Below are 19,025 nucleotides of genomic sequence, written 5' to 3'. Positions count from 1 at the left end.
ATATTTGTTCCATATTTTAGCTGTCTACATTTTTGGGATCCAAACACCATTTGGTTAATTCCCGAATCTTGTCAAGGCAAAAATATTCCAGAATGCCTAAGTCTATCTTCGACCTGAAAGAGATGTGATGAGTTGGGGCTAGTAGGTTGTGTGCAAGCAGCAATGTTCTCAGAGTTCAAAGTAAATATTGTCCTATGTTTGAACTGCACATATATGGTTCTACAATTCTCCCACACACTTGCACTGCTAAAGAAGCATGGCCTGCCACAGGAGGTGCTGCAACATTTCTACACGGCTGTCATCGAATCCATCCTGTGTTCTTCCATCACCGTTTGGTTCGGGGCCGCCACAAAAATGGACAAAATCCGACTTCAACGGACAGTTAGGACGGCGGAAAAAATCATTGGCACCGCCCTACCCACTCTCGAGGACTTGCACACTGCAAGAATCCAAACTAGGGCACGGAAAATCCTACTGGACCCTCCGCACCCTGCCCACCACCTTTTCCAGCTACTCCCCTCAGGCAGGCGCTACCGATCCATGCGCACCAAATCCAGCAGACATTTAAACAGCTTCTTCCCCCAAGCCATTAACTCTTTGAACCCTTTCAACAGTAGCCAAAATGGAACTGTATAGTGCCACTTAGCAGTTTTTTTTTTTTTTTTTTTTTTTTTTTTTTTTTTGACGACGATACTAGTGCAGCGTGTTCTACCGGAAACAAATTCCTTGTGTGTTCTACATACTTGGCAATAAAGATGATTCTGATTCTGATTCTGATTCTGATTGCACTCTCCTTTCCGGGTCCTCTTCCTGCAAAGACGCCCACTAGTCCACTTTACTAAATATGCTTCTTACCAGAGCTCTTTTAATAAATTAGGAAGGAAAAGTAACACTGACAAGGTGTCACCTCCTTAGCTAGCAGCTCATAACAGGAAGCTCAGATTTTCATGTGGCAAGAAGAAGAGGGTTCCTTTAAAATATATTCTGATTCAAATTACATGTATAACAATATAGTTAGCAATATAAGACAACTATCATGATAATAATATTGTAACTGGATTTCATTTGGGTTATATACCTTAATATTAAAAACGGTTATTAACAACTACACACTCATTGAGTCTGTTCTTAGAAAGTAAAAACCTGGGACAAATGACTAATTCTATGTTGAAAATGAACTCTCTCCACCATTTACGTCATACCACACCTTCTGGGAAACATCCATATAGATTTACCTGGTCTTGGTTATGAATTTGGGAAGCAAGAGCACCTAAAATTAAATCCAACGCAGAACAACTATGACACTGATATGGTAACTACTTGTTCACCTGTCCGATAGTCAGCAGATATGGGTAACTTTACATCTAGAATTTGATGTGGTGGACAAACGTTTTTCAAATGTTTCCACATGCCTAGTGTTATTAAAAGTAACAGATGAAAAGGTTCTCTTCATGCCCTGTCTCACATAAAACATTTAAGACCCGCAGCTGTCATAAAGCATTGACAATAATACAATCAGCACAACTATTCCTAGATACGGCTTGTCTTTTGAAGCATTGTAGATGAAAGTATATAGAGAAAAAGTCTACTTTCAAAGATGCCATGATGAAAGCATGTACTATTTCACATACAATACAACATATGAAAATTATGGGTACATAGTAACGCAAGAAGAATAAAAAAATGAAACATTTTGGTTACAGCCTTAGATGTACGTTTTTTTTTAATTTCTCCATTAAAAAAGGAGCCTCATGATGTTGTTTTAACTCTAGTTCAACACAAATAGTGAAAGTATTTGCGTGCTCCCTATTCTGATTTTTAAAGAAAAAATGTATCTATCCATCTATGCAGCTATCCATCTATCTCTCTATCTATTGCAATTTTTGCCATTCAACCACTCAACTATGGAATCCTTCACATTCAAGTCCATATGGACTTGATTGTGTTGCTCTTTCTTCGTGACTAGAAATTGAGATTAATTATTTCTTTCAATAAATAAAATTACAGTAAAGTCTCGTTATATCGATATTCAAGGGAGTCCGAAAAAACATCAATATAACCGGGACTATCGATATATCCGACCCTGTTTGCATGTAATTTTCTCCGTGCGTGCATAGAAATAGTATCGATATAACCGGGACTATCGATATATCCGATATCGATATAACGAGACTTTACTGTATATGGAAGGGAACATTTCAGACCCCCCTCCAATCCTTGACACCCCAAGATAACTGCAATGTGATTTTTTATTTTTTAATACATGGATAATCATCCTCGTTTTGTAACCTTTTTAAACATTCTCTGATTTTGGTTAACGGGATGATGGATTTCGACCAAATGGAGAGGACAACTTTCATTGGCTGAGTTAAATTTGTTGAATATTGATTTCAAATTAAACTAATGCAATATTTCACATCTTACACGTACGTCACATCCTGTTCCTTCAAACGGAAAGCTAATTGTTCTCAAACGAGCTGAAACAAAAAAAGCTTTGGTATACTCATCGAAAATAAGATGTCGTATGGAGGAGACTATTTTAACTGAATATGATTGGGGTTTTTCCCAACAGCCCTTTATCCTTTTCTTTTTTTCTGGTGTCTGTTTTGACTTTGGTTATTCGGCCTTGTCTCAGTGCATCTGGCCCAAGCTGTTCCCAACAAATGTGATTCCTCAACACAAAACAATGAAAGAAACTCACTGGGAAAACCCAATCTTTTAATCTTGGGCATGAGTCAATTACCAGAGCGGCATTACTGAGCATGCGGCAATGTTGGTTTCAGACTGCACCAAAGGATGTATTGACTCTGACATGTTTATTTCCTTGCCAAAGCAATTTGGAGCAGAGGCAACTTTTGTTGTCCAATGGAATTCTCTTTCATTCGTGGGTATGTGCAAAACAACAAGTTGTCGGACGATGATTGAAGTTCATGTGACTGGCATTGCTGTGTTTATTTCCATTTGTGCAGCAAACACCAAAGGCAACAGGGTAGTCAAATGTTTGCTTGGCTGCCAACCCAACTCATTTTGGTCATTTTCACATCGCTGCAAAAATGTGTTTTGTAGTGTGTTTCCTTTGGTGACAGATTAGAAAAATGATGCAGCTGTAATCCAAATTTCCCATTTGTCATTGATTAGAGGGGGACTTTTTTGATGACTTGCACATTCAACCGGTTTGGGTGGGTTCATTAAATATGTTAAGTCCAAACTATGTCCGGTACGTTCGATACAATATTGGGGGACTGTCACAGCAGCATTCAATCTACTTCTGTTTTTACTTCTTCAAATGTTTCAGTAGAAGCCAAAGGGGTGCATCACGGCAAACTTAAATAAGGTACATTTATTGCTCCGATGGGAACATTACAACAAGAAGATACTTGCATGTTTCTGTCATAATAAACACAGGCGATGATACTTGGTGAAAAATATGGACAGCATAGACATTGGATTAAAAAAAAGATGTTTCTGAGCTGATTTTTTTGCCCTCCTAAATGTTTGTTTGTCATTTGATAGTGTTCGAAAATCAGGACGTATTATACACAACGCAAAGGCCAAGAGTGGATTTTAACCTCAATTACTGATACAGAGCTGGCGAGATACCCTTCAAACTGTTTGACCTTGCTTCACAGTGCCAGAGTAGGGAGCATAAAAAAATATTCACTGGTGCTGACAAACATGACAATTGCAGTAATGAATACATTCCACATTAAATACAAGACTTCCTCATGTGGGTTCTTTTTTTTCTGGGACGGCAAATGACTAAAGACCAAGGCTAAGCCACGGGAGATGTGTTTTTGTTTTCATATAATATAAATCAATCGTGCATCCGGGATCGCTTCTGCATTGCTTAAATGGCCCGAAGGAAACTTGGCAGGAGGGTACCCACGACCACCCCAACTGCATATGGCATTCCATTTTGCATAGCGCTTGAAAATCTTTTCTAGACATGAAAATATTGAGGCTGAGAATGTGTCACCACCGTAAACACTGTACATTGTTACATTGCCTTTCCGGCCCAAAAGTCAATCATTTAAATATCAGGTGATTAATTTGGACTGAAATCAGCCTTTTAGCTTGCAGTGAGCTGTCGTGTGGTAGACCCTCGTCTTCCTTTTACATTCTGACCTCGGAGTGGGATGTTGTTGCTGAAGTAAAACCAAGTTGAGTAAACCTTCAAAGAACGTACTTTGCTGATGTTGTTTCTCCCATTAAAGTCACATCCTAATGCACCACAGATCTGCTCCAGTGTATGATTATGATCGCGTGAGCATTCTGCATTGTTACAAAGGGCTCATCTCCACAGCAGACCTTGTGTCGTCCAGCAATAGGCAATGTGCTCAGCGTGAGGGTTTATGTTGCAGGTCATTTCCCAGTGGGATCAGCCGGCTCCTGCAGAGTGCTTGTGATAAGAGTGGATATTGGAACCAATGTAAACCTTATTAAACTGCCCTTCCCCTTCATGCTGAGGGGTAATCCTAAACACCTGGGCTAGTTATCTCGGGGTTTTGCGGGATTATGGGTTCTGTAAAGGCAGACCTGATTGCGCATCTGATTGAATCTGTTTTCATGCTTATCTTTTCACATTCTCACCTAAATTATTCACACTGCAACAAATTACAATTTAAATGGAACATTTCAGTTAAATGCTCCAAAAGATGTCAGAACTATGTGTCATCCTTCAAATATGTCAGCAGCTGTTTACTTAAATCTACAGCCGCTTTTAAAAACAAAGACAAATAATCAAATTTTAAGCATCACGTTGACTTATGTAGAATGCCATTTTTTAGACTTTTAGTTTGAATTAAGAAATGATGTATGCTCATCTTTTCCGGGCAGCGTTATTTACTGAGAAAATCATTACGATTCAGAAATATTTTGCAAAGACAAGCGGCATAATCATTACATGTCCAAAAACTCATAATCATCATGTATCATACATGTATCTGGTAAGTTGTGAATGGATCTGAATTTCGTCACGACAATTGATTTAATGGCAAGCCTGCTGCATGTTTTACATCTCAGCCATGGTGTACACAGGATTAAATGACTAAAACCAACACTCTCAACACCGTTTGAACCTACAACTCAATATCACGTATGATTGACCCTTGTCCTTGAGGCCATTTCACCTGCAATGATTAAAATCTGGAACTATATTAGAGTTCCCGCAAGCAGAAAGAAACAAAGAGACGTCTGAGATTTTACGTTATCTGTCATCCATCTACTTATGTCTTCTTTTAAGACCATATTAGAACTCTTGTTCATTACATTGATACATTGTAAACAGTTATGTGTAGTCCATAGATGCAAAACTGAAGTTGGTCGGAAGAAAAGACAACTGGAAAATAACAAATTCCTCACCTAGTTTCTTAGAATTATTTTGTGTGTTGACGGTGAAGTTTTTTTTTCTGTTTTCACGACAGCGACCATTGTCTTGTTTTAGCAGAAGAGGGATGCAGGTCGCTTTTGGTTGACAGTTCATGAATCACTCATAGGATAAAAAGTCATTCATTAAGTAGTTTGTGTCCAGATAATGTTGTTTTGCTGTATGTTGAAGATACGTATCTTAAGATAACTGCGCTTGCTAGCGACGCTTGCTAGCAGAAAGAGGCAAGATTGTTGGCAACACATAGCTAAGCAGTCATCACATCTGAGTTTTTCTTGTGATTTATGTTGCAAAGATGTGTGCAAGAACAACAAAAAATGTTTGATATTGTATTAATACAGTATATAAAAAATATATTCCTATGTGTTAAACAGATTATTATAGAATGGCAATGCGGACTAAAACTTGAATGTGTAGGCAATTAGGTCAGTATTATTTTGAAAGTATATTTGATGAAGCACTGAACATGTAAAGCAAAAAATGTCTTGCCTAAATTGATATATGTTTTGATGATTCTTCTTCGTTTTCTTTCACTCAACTCATTTTTTTTCACAGTTACTGCTGGATCTGAAGGAATTATTTCTCTCGTGACTCGAGTAACCTCAATGCACAGGCATTCACCGTTGTTGTGACTTGTGGACGTATAAGGGATGTATTGAGCAACTATTTTGCCTGTGTCACTGTGCATCCTGGCAGCGCGTGCCCTCGATCATGGATGCCTTTGCACATGTGACGTCAGAGTAGAAGGGTCTCCTTGTGCTTCAACGTCACTAACAATCTGAAACCGAGTATTTAAAAGTATTTTGGCTAACAGGTTGCTGCCTTATCATTGATTGAAATATTACATGAATTCAAAATTAATCACACTATATTGTGTGTTTACTATCTGCCATGTACGATTTAGTCTTGTTTTAGACATGTCTGAGTTTAGTTTCGCTTTTGTGCTTATTTTAGTGGTGCATGTGTTTAATTGGTTTATCTGGCTTTGAACCACTGTTTACAATTGAGCAGGTTTTTTTCTCATTGGTTGTAGTTGATTGAGGTCTTTGGTTCAGTTAAAAAAAATGGAACATAAAACAGCTTCAGTGAATGGATTTGACCAAGCATGCTAAATGCCCAGACACGTACATGTTAATTGCTGCCTCGTTGAACTCTGAATGCTGTCAACTCATGAATTTTTAGGTCCACATCCCAATGACGTAATTTGCACCTTTGAGATTAGATGCATTTGATATCATGTAGCCCAGAGGAGGTACATTTTTAGTTCTTTCATTCTTTTTGTTGTTATCGCAACAGATTAAAATAGGAGTAAAACATCCTTTCCATTTTCCACTTTCAATATAGTGTAATTAAATACTTTGGTTAAAGGACAACCAACGTCACTTTTTTGTTTTTTAACTGACACCAGACAAACGTTTTATAGCATCTAAAATACCCAAAACACGCAGTATGACATTTTTAGTCAAATGCAAAACACCAATAAAAATGACTTAAAGTGTCCAAAATCTGAAAAAATTTGAGCTGCGAATTGGGCATTTTCAGAAAGTCCCGCCCCCTGTTCGTGACATCACGCCAAGACGTCTTGCCTTGCTCGAGAATCAAAACAGTGGCTTCAGATTCGGGGAATATGCTTTCTTGTTCCACATCGAGTGATGAATATGATTCAAATAGTTCTGAAGAGGAAAGCATACATGTTTGCAATCGATTAAAGAGTTTATTTGTGCCATTTTGAGGCAACATTGGGAGAAAATCTCTCACCCAAAAAAGACGCACAAAATGGTGACCTCCTGTGGCCACCTCCGTTTCCACAGGCTGATAAATTCCTTATATGGCACTTGGACGCCCTCTTCTGGCCTTCTGGCGGCTTTTGGGTTAAACACGAGGTCCCCAGACCAAACAAGTACAGCAAAATACATTGACGTGATGGAAGGACCGCTACAATGTGTCTTTTTTACGGTAAAGGGCGGTCCTTTAGTGACGTCACGTACAGACTCGTCACCAACTCAAAAACAAGACTTCCTGAATATTCAGCGCGAGAAAAGTAAAATATAGCTATATGCGGTGGAATCTTTGTAAAATACGTTCATGTCTGCATGAGGTTTTGGCGCTCTTTGAATTCAGATCTATGTGGTGTCTGAGGAAAGGTAGAGGGAATTAATCCATGGATAAAAAACATTGCCAATAAGTCTTATTTGAGCATCTTAAATGTGTTTGAGGTTAATCTGGGGGTGGTTTAAACGGTACCAGGTGTGTTCTGACTTCCCTTTAACATGAGTTTGAATGTGAATGGTTATAACTGTGCACACTAAGTTGTTCTTTGTATTAATGGTGAAGAAAGTTTAAAAATAATTAATCATGGTGCAATTTATTTATTTTTCATGATAGAAATAGTTGAAATTGGAACACAGCTGCATCGATTTTTTTCCTCTCCACACATTAAGAAGTTGAGGATGTTAAATACTTGACAGTTCAAAGAAAAGAAACGCTGACCTGCTTTCTCCGTTATAGAAGCTTTTGAACGCAATGTCGAGTTCCCTCAATAAAGGCACATTGATGCTTTGTCCATTTCACTTCCGCTCTTTCCTTTACTCTGCATTTTACTCGTCAAAGTCATTTGAGGGTTCCATGGATTTTCTTTTCTGTGACAAGGTTGACTCAACAAGCACTTTCTTTCTTCCTAGATGTGGACGAGTGTGCTGAGGCGCTTGACAACTGCAGCATCGACGCCATCTGCCAGAACACACTGAAATCCTACAAGTGCATCTGTAAGTCGGGCTATAAAGGAGACGGCAAACATTGTGAAGGTAAAGGACTCTGAATGAACGAGTTAAAACATTACGTGCTTTCCTTTGGGACTGTTGAGAAAACGGTTATACTGTAAAAGGCCGTACATCTCATGTTGAATAGCCTTATCTCTTGGAAAACACTTACACTTGGTTTAATAAGAGCATCTGCTTAACTCAGCATTGGCGTGAGAGTAATGTGAAGCCAGGGAGTGAGAAGTGGACGCAGGATGAGAAAAGCCAGTTGCCGAGTTCTCTTTTATGACAACGTGAAATGAAGCAGTAAATTTCCGATACACATGCTGGAGCGAATTAGGACTTGGGCTGAAATGGCAGTTTGAGGCACAGTCAAGCAGACGGGGTAATTTCCAACAGGGGTTCTGAAGACATTACACCCACCCCAACCCCAAGTTCCCCAACCGTCCCAAACTCCCAAAGTCAAACAGTCTGAATCAGAGTATTCCACAAGTCTTGTGTTATTACAAAGCCATAATCACAATGTTTTCATTTCTATTACTGACGAAGTGACGTCCGTGGCTTCTTGCCTGTTGGCTATTCAAGATCGATTTGTGAGGTTTTGGTCGTGCAAAGTTCAGTCTTCATCCAACAGTGGCTTAAGATTCTAATTCAAATACAGTGAGACCTCAACTTACAAACACCTCAACTTACAAACTTTTTGTCTTACAAACGTCAAAGTTATGAAAATTAAACCTTATAATAAGCACTATTTTCATAATACACACCCACCACGGCTGGCGGAGTGATCTTCGGCGGAATCACACGACCGAACAGCACCAGAGGTTAAGTTACCAACAGTCCTTATGGAAGGTGACTCTCCTTACATAAGCAATCAACAACCATCCAAAAGGTAAATACAACTTTATTTTACAGCACAGTTTATTTATTTAATTACAGTCGTCATGTAATGTGCCTCTCTTTCCAAACAGCAATTCCCTTTGACCTTCGACCTCTAACGCCATTCCATCAAGCCATAAATGACCATCACAAATGTAAATAAAGTGACTTTATGATACAATACAGTGTATTTCGTTCATTGCAATACAATAGCACATTTATTATACATAGAATAAGGTATGTTGTGTGTAGTTTTATGGCTTATTTAGTTGAAAAGTATATTTTATGGAAACCCGGGAACAGATTATTCCCATTTTAATGGTTTCCTATGGGAAATTTGTTTTTAAGATACACACTTTTCGCCTTACACACTCTGTCTGGGAACCAATTAAGTTCGTAAGTTGAGGTCTCACTGTAGTCAATAGTTTTGCAAAACATGTTTCATTTATGTTCAGTTATGTGGTTCAGTTTGGTGTTATCAGCGGCTCCTTTTATTCATCATGATCCAATATGAGAGCTGTCTCATCATATTTTCGGTTTACAATGCCATTCATGCTCAGTTTTCATTTACGCTGAGTGAGTCCATCATACTAGAAGATGATAATATTTTTTGTGACTTCCAAGCCAACAGCTGAAGAGTAGCTCACTTACATCAACACCCATATCATCAGCTAACAAGACAAATAGCTCAACATTTTCATTGCAAATAGAATCAGCCACAACATGCATCCTGGACTCATTCACTGCCAGACGTGGAAAAATAACAACAGCTGAAAATGGAACAAAGCAGCTAACTGGGAATTAAAGGAAATGCTGCCCCCTTGTGGAAAGGAAAAAAACATTGCCAGAGGCCATTGCCAGCGCTTTATCAACACCCAAACAAGAAAAAACAAAACCCGAACAAATTCGGTTAGCTGCTTTGTTCCAGATTTTATTTTTAACTGACACCAGAAAAACTTTTATAGCATGTAAAATACCCAAACAACGCAGTATGATATTTTTAGTCAAATACAAAACACCAATAAAAATGACTTAAAGTGTCCAAAATCTGCAAAAATTGAGCTGCGAATTGGGCATTTTCAGAAAGTCCCGCCCCCAGTTCGTGACGTCACGCCAAGACGTCTTCCATTGCTAGTGAATCAAAACAATGGCTTCAGATTCAGAGAATATGCTTTCTTGTTCCACATCCAGTGATCAATATGATTCAAATAGTTCTGAAGAGGAAAGCATACATGTTTGCAATCGATTAAAGAATTTATTTGTGCCATTTTGAGGCAACATTGGGGGGAAATCTTTCACCCAAAAAAGAGGCACAAAATGGCGACATCCTGTGGCCACCTCCGTTTACACAGGCTGATAAATTCCTTATATGGCGCTTGGACGCCCTCTTCTGGCCTTCTGGCGGCTTTTGGGTGCAACACCCAAAAGGTCCCCAGACCAAACAAGTACAGCAAAATACATTGACGTGATGGAGGACCGCTACAATGTGACTTTTTTACGGTAAAGGGCGGTCCTTTAGTGACGTCACGTACGGACTCGTCACCAACTCAAAAACAAGACTTCCTGAATATTCAGCGCTAGTCGTAAAAAGTAAAATATAGCTATATGCGGTGGAATCGTTGTAAAACATGCTCAGTAGAAGTCATTTGAAGCCATTTTACAAATTATGGACACAACTTGTCCGGAGACGTCGGTTGTCCTTTAAAGCATTGTGTGAGTGTAGTTCTTCACAGGCAAAACCTAAATCCGTTATTTACTGTTTGAACATAATAAGACCCATGTGGGCAACAAAGCACACCTGTCAGACTCAAGTTTCAATGCTTTTGCTCAACTTGTCTGTCATATGTAGACAATAAAAGTTGAATCGTTCATCTGCTGTCTTCTATTCATCTTTGGATGTCAACTCAATTTTCCCGATATAAAGCTAAATCAAAAAGAACCTCCTTCACTGTTCAAACCCATTTGGAAGGATGGGTACAAGGGGGCCCGCTGTACATCAGATTGTGAACCCCATTTTTCTTGTTATGACTGAGTAAGCCTGACAAGCTTAGAATATTGAACAAGGCTGTTGGAGGAGAAGCTGTTGCAAATGTTGTGCATGTCCCAGAGTAAAAGGGGAGAGGGAAAGTGATGGGTGAATTTGTGCTGAGCTTTGCAAACGGTGCTGATGTGTAGGAAGAAGGGACGAGGGGAGCAGAGAGTGTTCCTTTGTCTTGGTCCCATCCCTCCGCTGTCAAGTCTAATTAAGCCTTGAGAGCGGCAGCCTTAAAGAGAAGCTGAACCACCAGGATCAGAGGGCCTAAATGGGCCAGCAAGTGGTGAGTGGATGTGCACAGTGTTCGCCATCCATCCTATCCCTGGTCTTCTCAATGAGGCCCTGCAGCCATCATCATAACCATTACAGACAACCTCACTATCACTGTCAAACCAATCTGCGATCTTTCTGTAAACGTCAGCCTCCACCCTGCTTTTAAGTCAGATGTTTCTTTGATTTTTTTTTGAAAACGTGAACTTACTTTCGAGTTTTAATCGTTATTTAGTATGCACTATTTTCCATTTTGTAACGTAAATTTTACCATTAATAATATACATCAGATATACTTCATTTGAATCTTCATCAACATACTTCCAATATGACAGTACATATGAATAAACGTAGGCTCCCAATATCTTTGACAGTGTACGTGACTCGTTTCAAAACAGCTGGAGAGATTATCCCAAAGCGGCGATAACGAGAGCCTGGCACCAAGGTCAATCGAGCACAAAGTAAAACACCAACTGAAAAATCAAATGCAATTAATGTGACTGTGATTGTGAATGCTTGATTGGCAATCGAGCACAAAGTAAAACACCAACTGAAAAATCAAATGCAATTAATGTGACTGTGATTGTGAATGCTTGATTGTGAATGTGTGCCCTGCGATTGGCTGGGAACCAGTCACAGGTGTACCCCTCCTGCTGCTCAAAGACAGCTGGATAGGCTCCAGCATGCCCATGGCACACATGAAGTTAAATGGCCCGGATCATGGATCATGGATTTATTTGGACTGTCTCTGTATGGCCTGGTCCACTACTGGTGGACGGCGGACCCTTCTTCAAAATGTTTTGAAACGGTTCTGGTCGAGGGAAGCACATCAAATTATCTTGTGTATGAAATGTGCAACAAAAATAACTCTGTGTTCACTTGCTTTACCGTTGAAAACAAAATTGCTGTGATTTATTGACTTGCCAGGATGCAGGCCCACTTAATAATTTTATATATTTAACAGAAATTATTCTCTAGGTACCATTCTTGCTGCTCGCTAAGTGGAACATGACATGTTCGTGCAGTTAAGGTGCCTATTTTAACGTTTTGATTTAATGTTGTTGCATTGTTTTTTTTTATTTTTTGCAGATGTCGACGAGTGTGCGACCGAATACAATGGTGGCTGTGTCCATGAGTGCATCAACATCCCGGGAAATTACAGGTGCACATGCTATGATGGCTTCCGCTTGGCGCATGATGGGCACAATTGTCTAGGTGAGTGTGTGTGTGTGTGTGTGTGTGTGTGTGTGTGTGTGTGTGTGTGTGTGTGTGTGTGTGTGTGTGTGTGTGTGTGTGTGTGTGTGTGTGTGTGTGTGTGTGTGTGTGTGTGAGCGTGTGTGTGTGCCTGTCAATGTATGAGTGAGGCTTTATGCAGGTGTGTTTGTGTGTGTATTATATATTTGAATTCTTTTCCCTGAGTTTCCACGAACTCAATTGTCTTTCGTAGTCATGTGAAAGAAAAGTGTTATATGGTTTAGAGCACAGGTGTCAAGGCCTGGGGGCCAAATGTGGCCCGCCATATAATTTTATTCGGCCCGCGTGAGCAAATCTAACTAATCGAAATTTCATGATGCTTGCTAAACGAAATGTCAACTTGTCCCATGTGAACCACAATAGCAGTCATTATTTTTCACTTTAAATTTGAAAATTAGTTATTCATCAAATTTTTGTGTGCTCTCGTTGTAATATGTGAAGGAGATGAAACATTCTAATGGCTTCCCCAAATTCATAACGGCCCTTGAGAAGAAACTGTAACTACAATATGGCCTGTGCCAAAATTTGACTTTGACACCTCTGGATTGGAGAAAGCGAATTTGGGGAAGCCATTAGAATGTTTATTCCTCTCCACATGTTAGATGTAGAGCACACAACAAATTAATTAAAAAACGAGTTTTCTAATTTGAAGTCAAAAACAATTACTGTTATTGTGGTTTACATGGGACAATTTAAAATGCTGGTTCGGATTTTATCAAGCATCATGGGAATTCGCAAGCACAATAAAGTATCTTCACTTGTGCGGAGTGCAGATGGTTCATGTGAAGTGTTGACTGCTGGTTGCATAGTACTCCATTACGAGGTTTGCATATATGATACACAAAATGTCAGACTACGTTGAAAATGCAGCTTTTTTTAATCAATGAGCACGATGTCTGTGTAAGCTCTCAGTCGTACACGATTGGTCCATCGATGAAAAGGTTTCTTCAGCCGTCATCTGTCCTTCTTTGAAGGTGTCGGACGTTTTGCTTCTCATCCAAGAGGCTTCGTCAACTAAAATTTTTGCTGATAGCTCTGGCCCTATATATGTATCCCTACTGTCCAAAGGTGGCGGTGCCAGACCTCTGCTTTGATAGGTCCCTGCTCTAAGGTTCACAATAGTTCATTTTGATTTATATATTTTTTAATACCATCATCTCAAGACATTCATAAGATTTAGCCAAGCAAGACCGCAAGAACAAAAGATGGCGTTGGTTCTGACGCGAGTCCTGCACCTCTGATATTTATCCTTTGTCAGGAGAGGGCATGAACCCATATGGACACAACGTCATTGTTTCACATCGCTAATATCACATCACCAAGGCTAATACGTACATGCCACCGGGCTGAATGTGTTCTTATTTGAATGCTTTCATGAGATATTATAATTTTTCTCTTTTCAGAAAGCATGTGAAGTCTCGTCTGATTTCACCTACAGAAAAAAAGGCTGCTCTTTTTAATTACCCTGACAAAGAGAGTGAATTTATAAAGGGCTTGACCCTGAGCTGAGAGCTGTCAGTCAGCCAATGGGCCAGTGTACTTTCCCATGGTTTAATATTTCACCAGTGTGCTGTGTGAAATAGCCTCACTGAAAACGTTTTAGTACATTAAATTATTTGTCTTTTTTTTGCCAAACAAGGACATCACTCTTGCTTTGCGCGAGCCATCTGACCAACATCCTTTTATGAAACTTACGTGCACCAGAGAGCTACATCTCTGTCATAATTTTAGCCTTCATGAGTCACTTTGCGGAGGAAATGTAACCAGCTGCTAGATACAGTACAGCTCAGATTCAGGCAAAACCATTCCCTGTTATTCAGTGAGAGCCAGCTTCTACGTGGGCACACAAACTTTGTCAATTATTTAGTTAGAGTGAAGTGATTGAGCAAATGCTTGAATTATGTCACTTGCATTCTCACAATACACTACAAAATAAAAGACATCTCGCATTGTGTACAAGGCTCACTGGCGCCAGGACCAGAGGTTCAATGGGTTTTTCCTCGGCTTGCTGTATTGCTCCACCCCTCTACAAAGAAATCTGTTGCATAGCTCTTCAGTGAGGGTAACCGGTTGTCATTGTGAGAGGTCACGGTGGCTTTCTTTTCCTCATAGTCGACCCAGAGTCTTCTCCCTCTTTGCTTTCCCTCACTCGTTCCCCCTTGCTGTTATCTCCTTTGGATCTGCAGAGCAAGGCTATTTTCCAAGCCATTTAGAAACTACATCCAGTTGTGAATGGATCATTTGTTGTGCCGGGGATCAGCTGTTGACTTGCGTGCAGGTGTTTAATCTCAATAAGTGGTTGTATGACGGTTACATCAAACAGTTTTTTCCGTCAGTCCTTTTGATACAGCCCGAAAATCAGGCGCCATCAAACCAAGACAGCTTCCTTGTGGAGTTGATCCTTCCTACAATGGGCCTGCATGGGTGTGCATGGGGAATGAAGCTTAACTTTACAAATTTGATTCACACTCTGAGTTATATTTATCAAGATGCTTTTTTTTTACTGAGGTTGCAGTTTGAATCATGTAGTTTGGTGCTGTTGTGCATGATACTGAGTGCTGTTTCCAATGTTTTTGGACTAGTTCATGAGAGGAATTAACTTCATCAAAACATAACTCTTGTCATGATGCGGTGCAGTTCTAAATCAGATCAAACTATACACCACATGACAGGTTTAAATGTACAATGACAATCAGCTGCTTGATTGTCTTCCATTCGCAGGGCAACCAGAATGTTGTACCTCTGCCTCTCTTCTCAGCAAGAAGAGAGGTAGAGGTATAACTAAGGTTACACCTCAAAGCCCTAACTTCGGCTTTCAGATTCAAGCTTTTTTTTTGGCCCCGAAGAGAAGGCCCTGCAGTGGAGAACCTAAGCAGCTGGTTCCCAGACAAGGTCAGACCCTCAGAGCCCCTAAAGACCAGATGTGCCCGAGGTTGCAGAGCAGGAGAGGTTCTCCTGATCCTTAAAAGTTCACCTTGAGTTCAGAATCTTAGAACTTTAAAGGACAACCGACGTCTCCGGACAAGTTGTTTCCCTAATTTGTAAAATGGCTTCAAATGACTTCTATAGAGCATATTTTACAAAGATTCCACCGCATCTAGCTATATTTTACGTTTTAAGACTCGCACTGAATTTTCAGGAAGTCTTGTTTTTGTGTTGGTGACGAGTCCGTACGTGACGTCACTAAAGGACCGCCCTTGACCGTAAAGAAGACGCATTGTAGCGGTCCTTCCATCATGTCAATGTATTTTGCTGTACATGTTTGGTCTGGGGACCTCGTGTTGCACCCAAAAGCGGCCAGAAGGCCAGAAGAGGGCGTCCAAGCTCCATATAAGGAATTTATCAGCCTGTGGAAACGGAGGTGGCCACAGGAGGTCGCCATTTTGTGCCTCTTTTTTGGGTGAGAGATTTTACCCCAATGTTGCCTCAAAATGGCACAAATAAATTCTTTAATCGATTGCAAACATGTATGCTTTCCTCTTCAGAACTATTTGAATCATATTAATCACTAGATGTGGAACAAGAAAGCATATTCTCCGAATCTGAAGCCATTGTTTTGATTCACAAGCAATGCAAGACGTCTTGGCGTGACCTCACGAACTGGGGGCGGGACTTTCTGAAAATGCCCAATTCCCAGCTCAATTTTTTTCAGATTTTGGACACTTTAAGTCATTTTTATTGGTGTTTTGCATTTGACTAAAATTATCATACTGCGTGTTTTGGGTATTTTAGATGCTATAAAACGTTTTTCTGGTGTCAGTTAAAAAACAAAAAAGTGACGTCGGTTGTCCTTTAAGGTGAGTTTTATTGGATGTTATGTCTAACAGTTAGTCATGCCCTTAATTTACAGTTTCAGTTTTCATAGGGTTCTCCGTGTGACTGTCAGCCTGGGAAGAGATTCCGTGTGCATCTCCTTCACTGCATTCCTTTTTGTACCGCGCGGCACGTGCCCCATGACTCCTTGTAATTGCATGTGTTGGCAGCATAATGGCATTGGGCGGTGGCAGAAGGCGGCGGAGCATGAAGCAGAACGTCGCCTTGTGTGCTTCAACAGGGACACTGTGGTTTCTGAGGTCTCGGCCGTCTGCCCTGAGCCTCACAAAGATGTCAGGAAGTCAGCTAGGTGGAAGAAATGCAATATCACAGCACACTGCTTCTGTCTTCGTGGAGCGAGATGTCACTCACTGTATAATTTAGTCCACAGTGAGCTTTTGTACCCTCTCGAAGCACTCGCAGAAACTTAGACAGCGTGGCATTCAAGAGCCTGATTACATCTTTTATAACCATCGGGACTATTTGCTGGTAGAGGTGAGGCACGGATGGTAGTTAATCACCACATGGCCAAGCTGTAAAGGATTTTTAGAGTCTTAGGAAAAACAGAGGAATCAATGTCAATTTAATCCAAAACACACATCCCCTTTACAATGAAAACCAGATGCAGGAAGTCTATTAGTTCCCCACTGTAGCACCACCATCCCCACTTGTGACCTATGCATTTTCGAACAAGTCGTTTTGGAAACCAAAGCACGTGTCATTATCATTGTCGGTTGCTAAAGTAACTTGTCACCAGTATTGTAAACATTTGTGCTGATGTTATTTCCATCAAAAAATACAAGCTTTCACCTTTATGTTGGAAATAGGACAGGCATAAGTCACCACCTTGTTTACTTATATTCATGCTTCACCGCTTTGTCAAAAGACACCTTGCTTCCTGTCATCAAAGAAGCGACTTGGTGGTCCACCTGTGCGCCGCGTTCCTTTTGATTCTTGTTGACTTACGCTGATTTGGTTTGTATTGATTCAGTCAGGCTCAATTCTCTTTGCAATCTATAGGGAAATGAATAGTGTTTACTTTGACCTCCCCAAAGTCATGAAATGATCTAGAAAACGAACGCAGGGTCATTACAGCTTTGATGCAGCAACAGCATTACAACAGCAAGCTCGCAATAATTAACCCTACTAAGTGTTTGTCATCAAATGGTGAGTATAGTTTTTGCTTTTTTGAATGTTGCTGGGCCGATTACCATTTTGTGTTTGGGAGCCTTATACTGAGCGAGTTGCTTGTTCTGTAGCCACAAAGGGACATGTCTTCTTGTGCCGGTCCCAAGCCCGGATAAATACAGAGGGTTGTGTCAGGAAGGGCATCCGACGTAAAAGCTTGGCCAAAACAAACATGCGGATCAAACCTCTAAAGATGGAGGACACTGATTTGCTGTGGCGACCCCTTGAAGGGAAAAGCCGAACGGAAAAGAAGAAAGAAGAAGTGATTACACTTTTACCAATTTGTGTTATTGTAAAAGTCAGTCAAGTTTTCTTGTGGTTCAAGATTGAAAACACCCCTCGATATAAAGCATGAAAATCTCTTATCAGCGGATGAACTTTAATCTCAATTCTTGTAATCCTCAGAAACTATTGGGTTTCAAATCGATGCTTCGGGTGCATGTATTGACTGGCTCATGCGACTCAGTAGAGTGTTCCAGTCATACTTTTAAATGAAAACATGCAAACTCCACATTGGAAGGCCAAGGCCTGGAATTGAACCCTCACCCTCTGCAGTCTTAGGTGGACGCGCTAATCGTGGAACCACCACTTCATACTGTGTGTTGTCATATTTACCCAATACAATGATTGAACTTGTTACCACTCAGATTGTGAAATAGCTAGCTAACCAGTATAAAGTGCATCGCTTATGCACCAGTGTTTGAAATAACGTCTGCCCGGAGCCCCAGGGCGTACAACTTTTACGTTGGCCATACAACTTTCAAAACGTCTCGGCCCGGGTGTCCGGCAACTTCTTCAAGAAAAAAAAATATATTTTTTTTTTTCAAATCAAACGTTTGTTTTATTCAATAAAGCAAAAGATACAAGCAAATTGTAACGATACAAGCAAATCGTTCGTTACATGCAAATTGCCAAACGAACGTTCGTATATACCGTGACTGTAAAGTGTACTTGAAAGTTTTGAAAGGCACTTCGAAAGAGGAGCCACGTGGCATTTAGCTGACAACGCAACGCAAACATTGCGTTGTGCACCATGATGGCAAATGACAACTGGAGCAAAATCTTCAGCAAGGGATATTTACCATAAATTAAGCAAGGGGCATTTATGGTAGGTACTTCCTTAATTTAAAAAAATCCTTTATACTTCGCCACAATGCTTTTTTTTTTTTTTTTTTTGCGATTAGTCGTCTGATTGTGTTTCAATTTGTGAAAAACGGGGCAGACAACCTTATGGCCGGGCAGGCAACTTTTCAGAGTTGTCTGCCCTAGTGTCCACTAACTTTTTAGTTTCAGACACTGGATACACATATGAAGTCAATACCTGACCATGACGTTTGAACGATACCTTTGAAAGCTACAACATGACCTGTTGGGACATATTGCAGGCTTCCGAGGCTTTGGGTGCTATATACACACACACACACACACACACACACATATA

The 19,025-nt window shown here is 40.3% G+C and overlaps 1 protein-coding gene across 6 annotated transcripts in view; it reads left to right on the top strand.

Annotated features, from left to right (window-relative positions):
* The window catches only part of scube3 (signal peptide, CUB domain, EGF-like 3), a 105,820-nt gene that overhangs the window by 17,128 nt on the left and 69,667 nt on the right, over window positions 1–19,025 (top strand). For all 6 annotated transcript variants that reach the window (XM_088995272.1, XM_088995303.1, XM_088995295.1 and 3 more), the window contains exons 2-3: window positions 8,068–8,190; window positions 12,419–12,544. In XM_088995272.1, the coding sequence (XP_088851398.1) occupies window positions 8,068–8,190; window positions 12,419–12,544 (249 nt within the window). The remainder of the gene's footprint in view (window positions 1–8,067; window positions 8,191–12,418; window positions 12,545–19,025) is intronic.

Source organism: Hippocampus bargibanti, linkage group LG01, assembly GCF_051943395.1.
Source record: "Hippocampus bargibanti isolate YZ-2025 linkage group LG01, ASM5194339v1, whole genome shotgun sequence".
Classification (NCBI taxonomy): domain Eukaryota; kingdom Metazoa; phylum Chordata; class Actinopteri; order Syngnathiformes; family Syngnathidae; genus Hippocampus; species Hippocampus bargibanti.
Note: the sequence above shows the minus strand (reverse complement) of the source record. Positions and strands in the feature narration are given on the sequence as shown.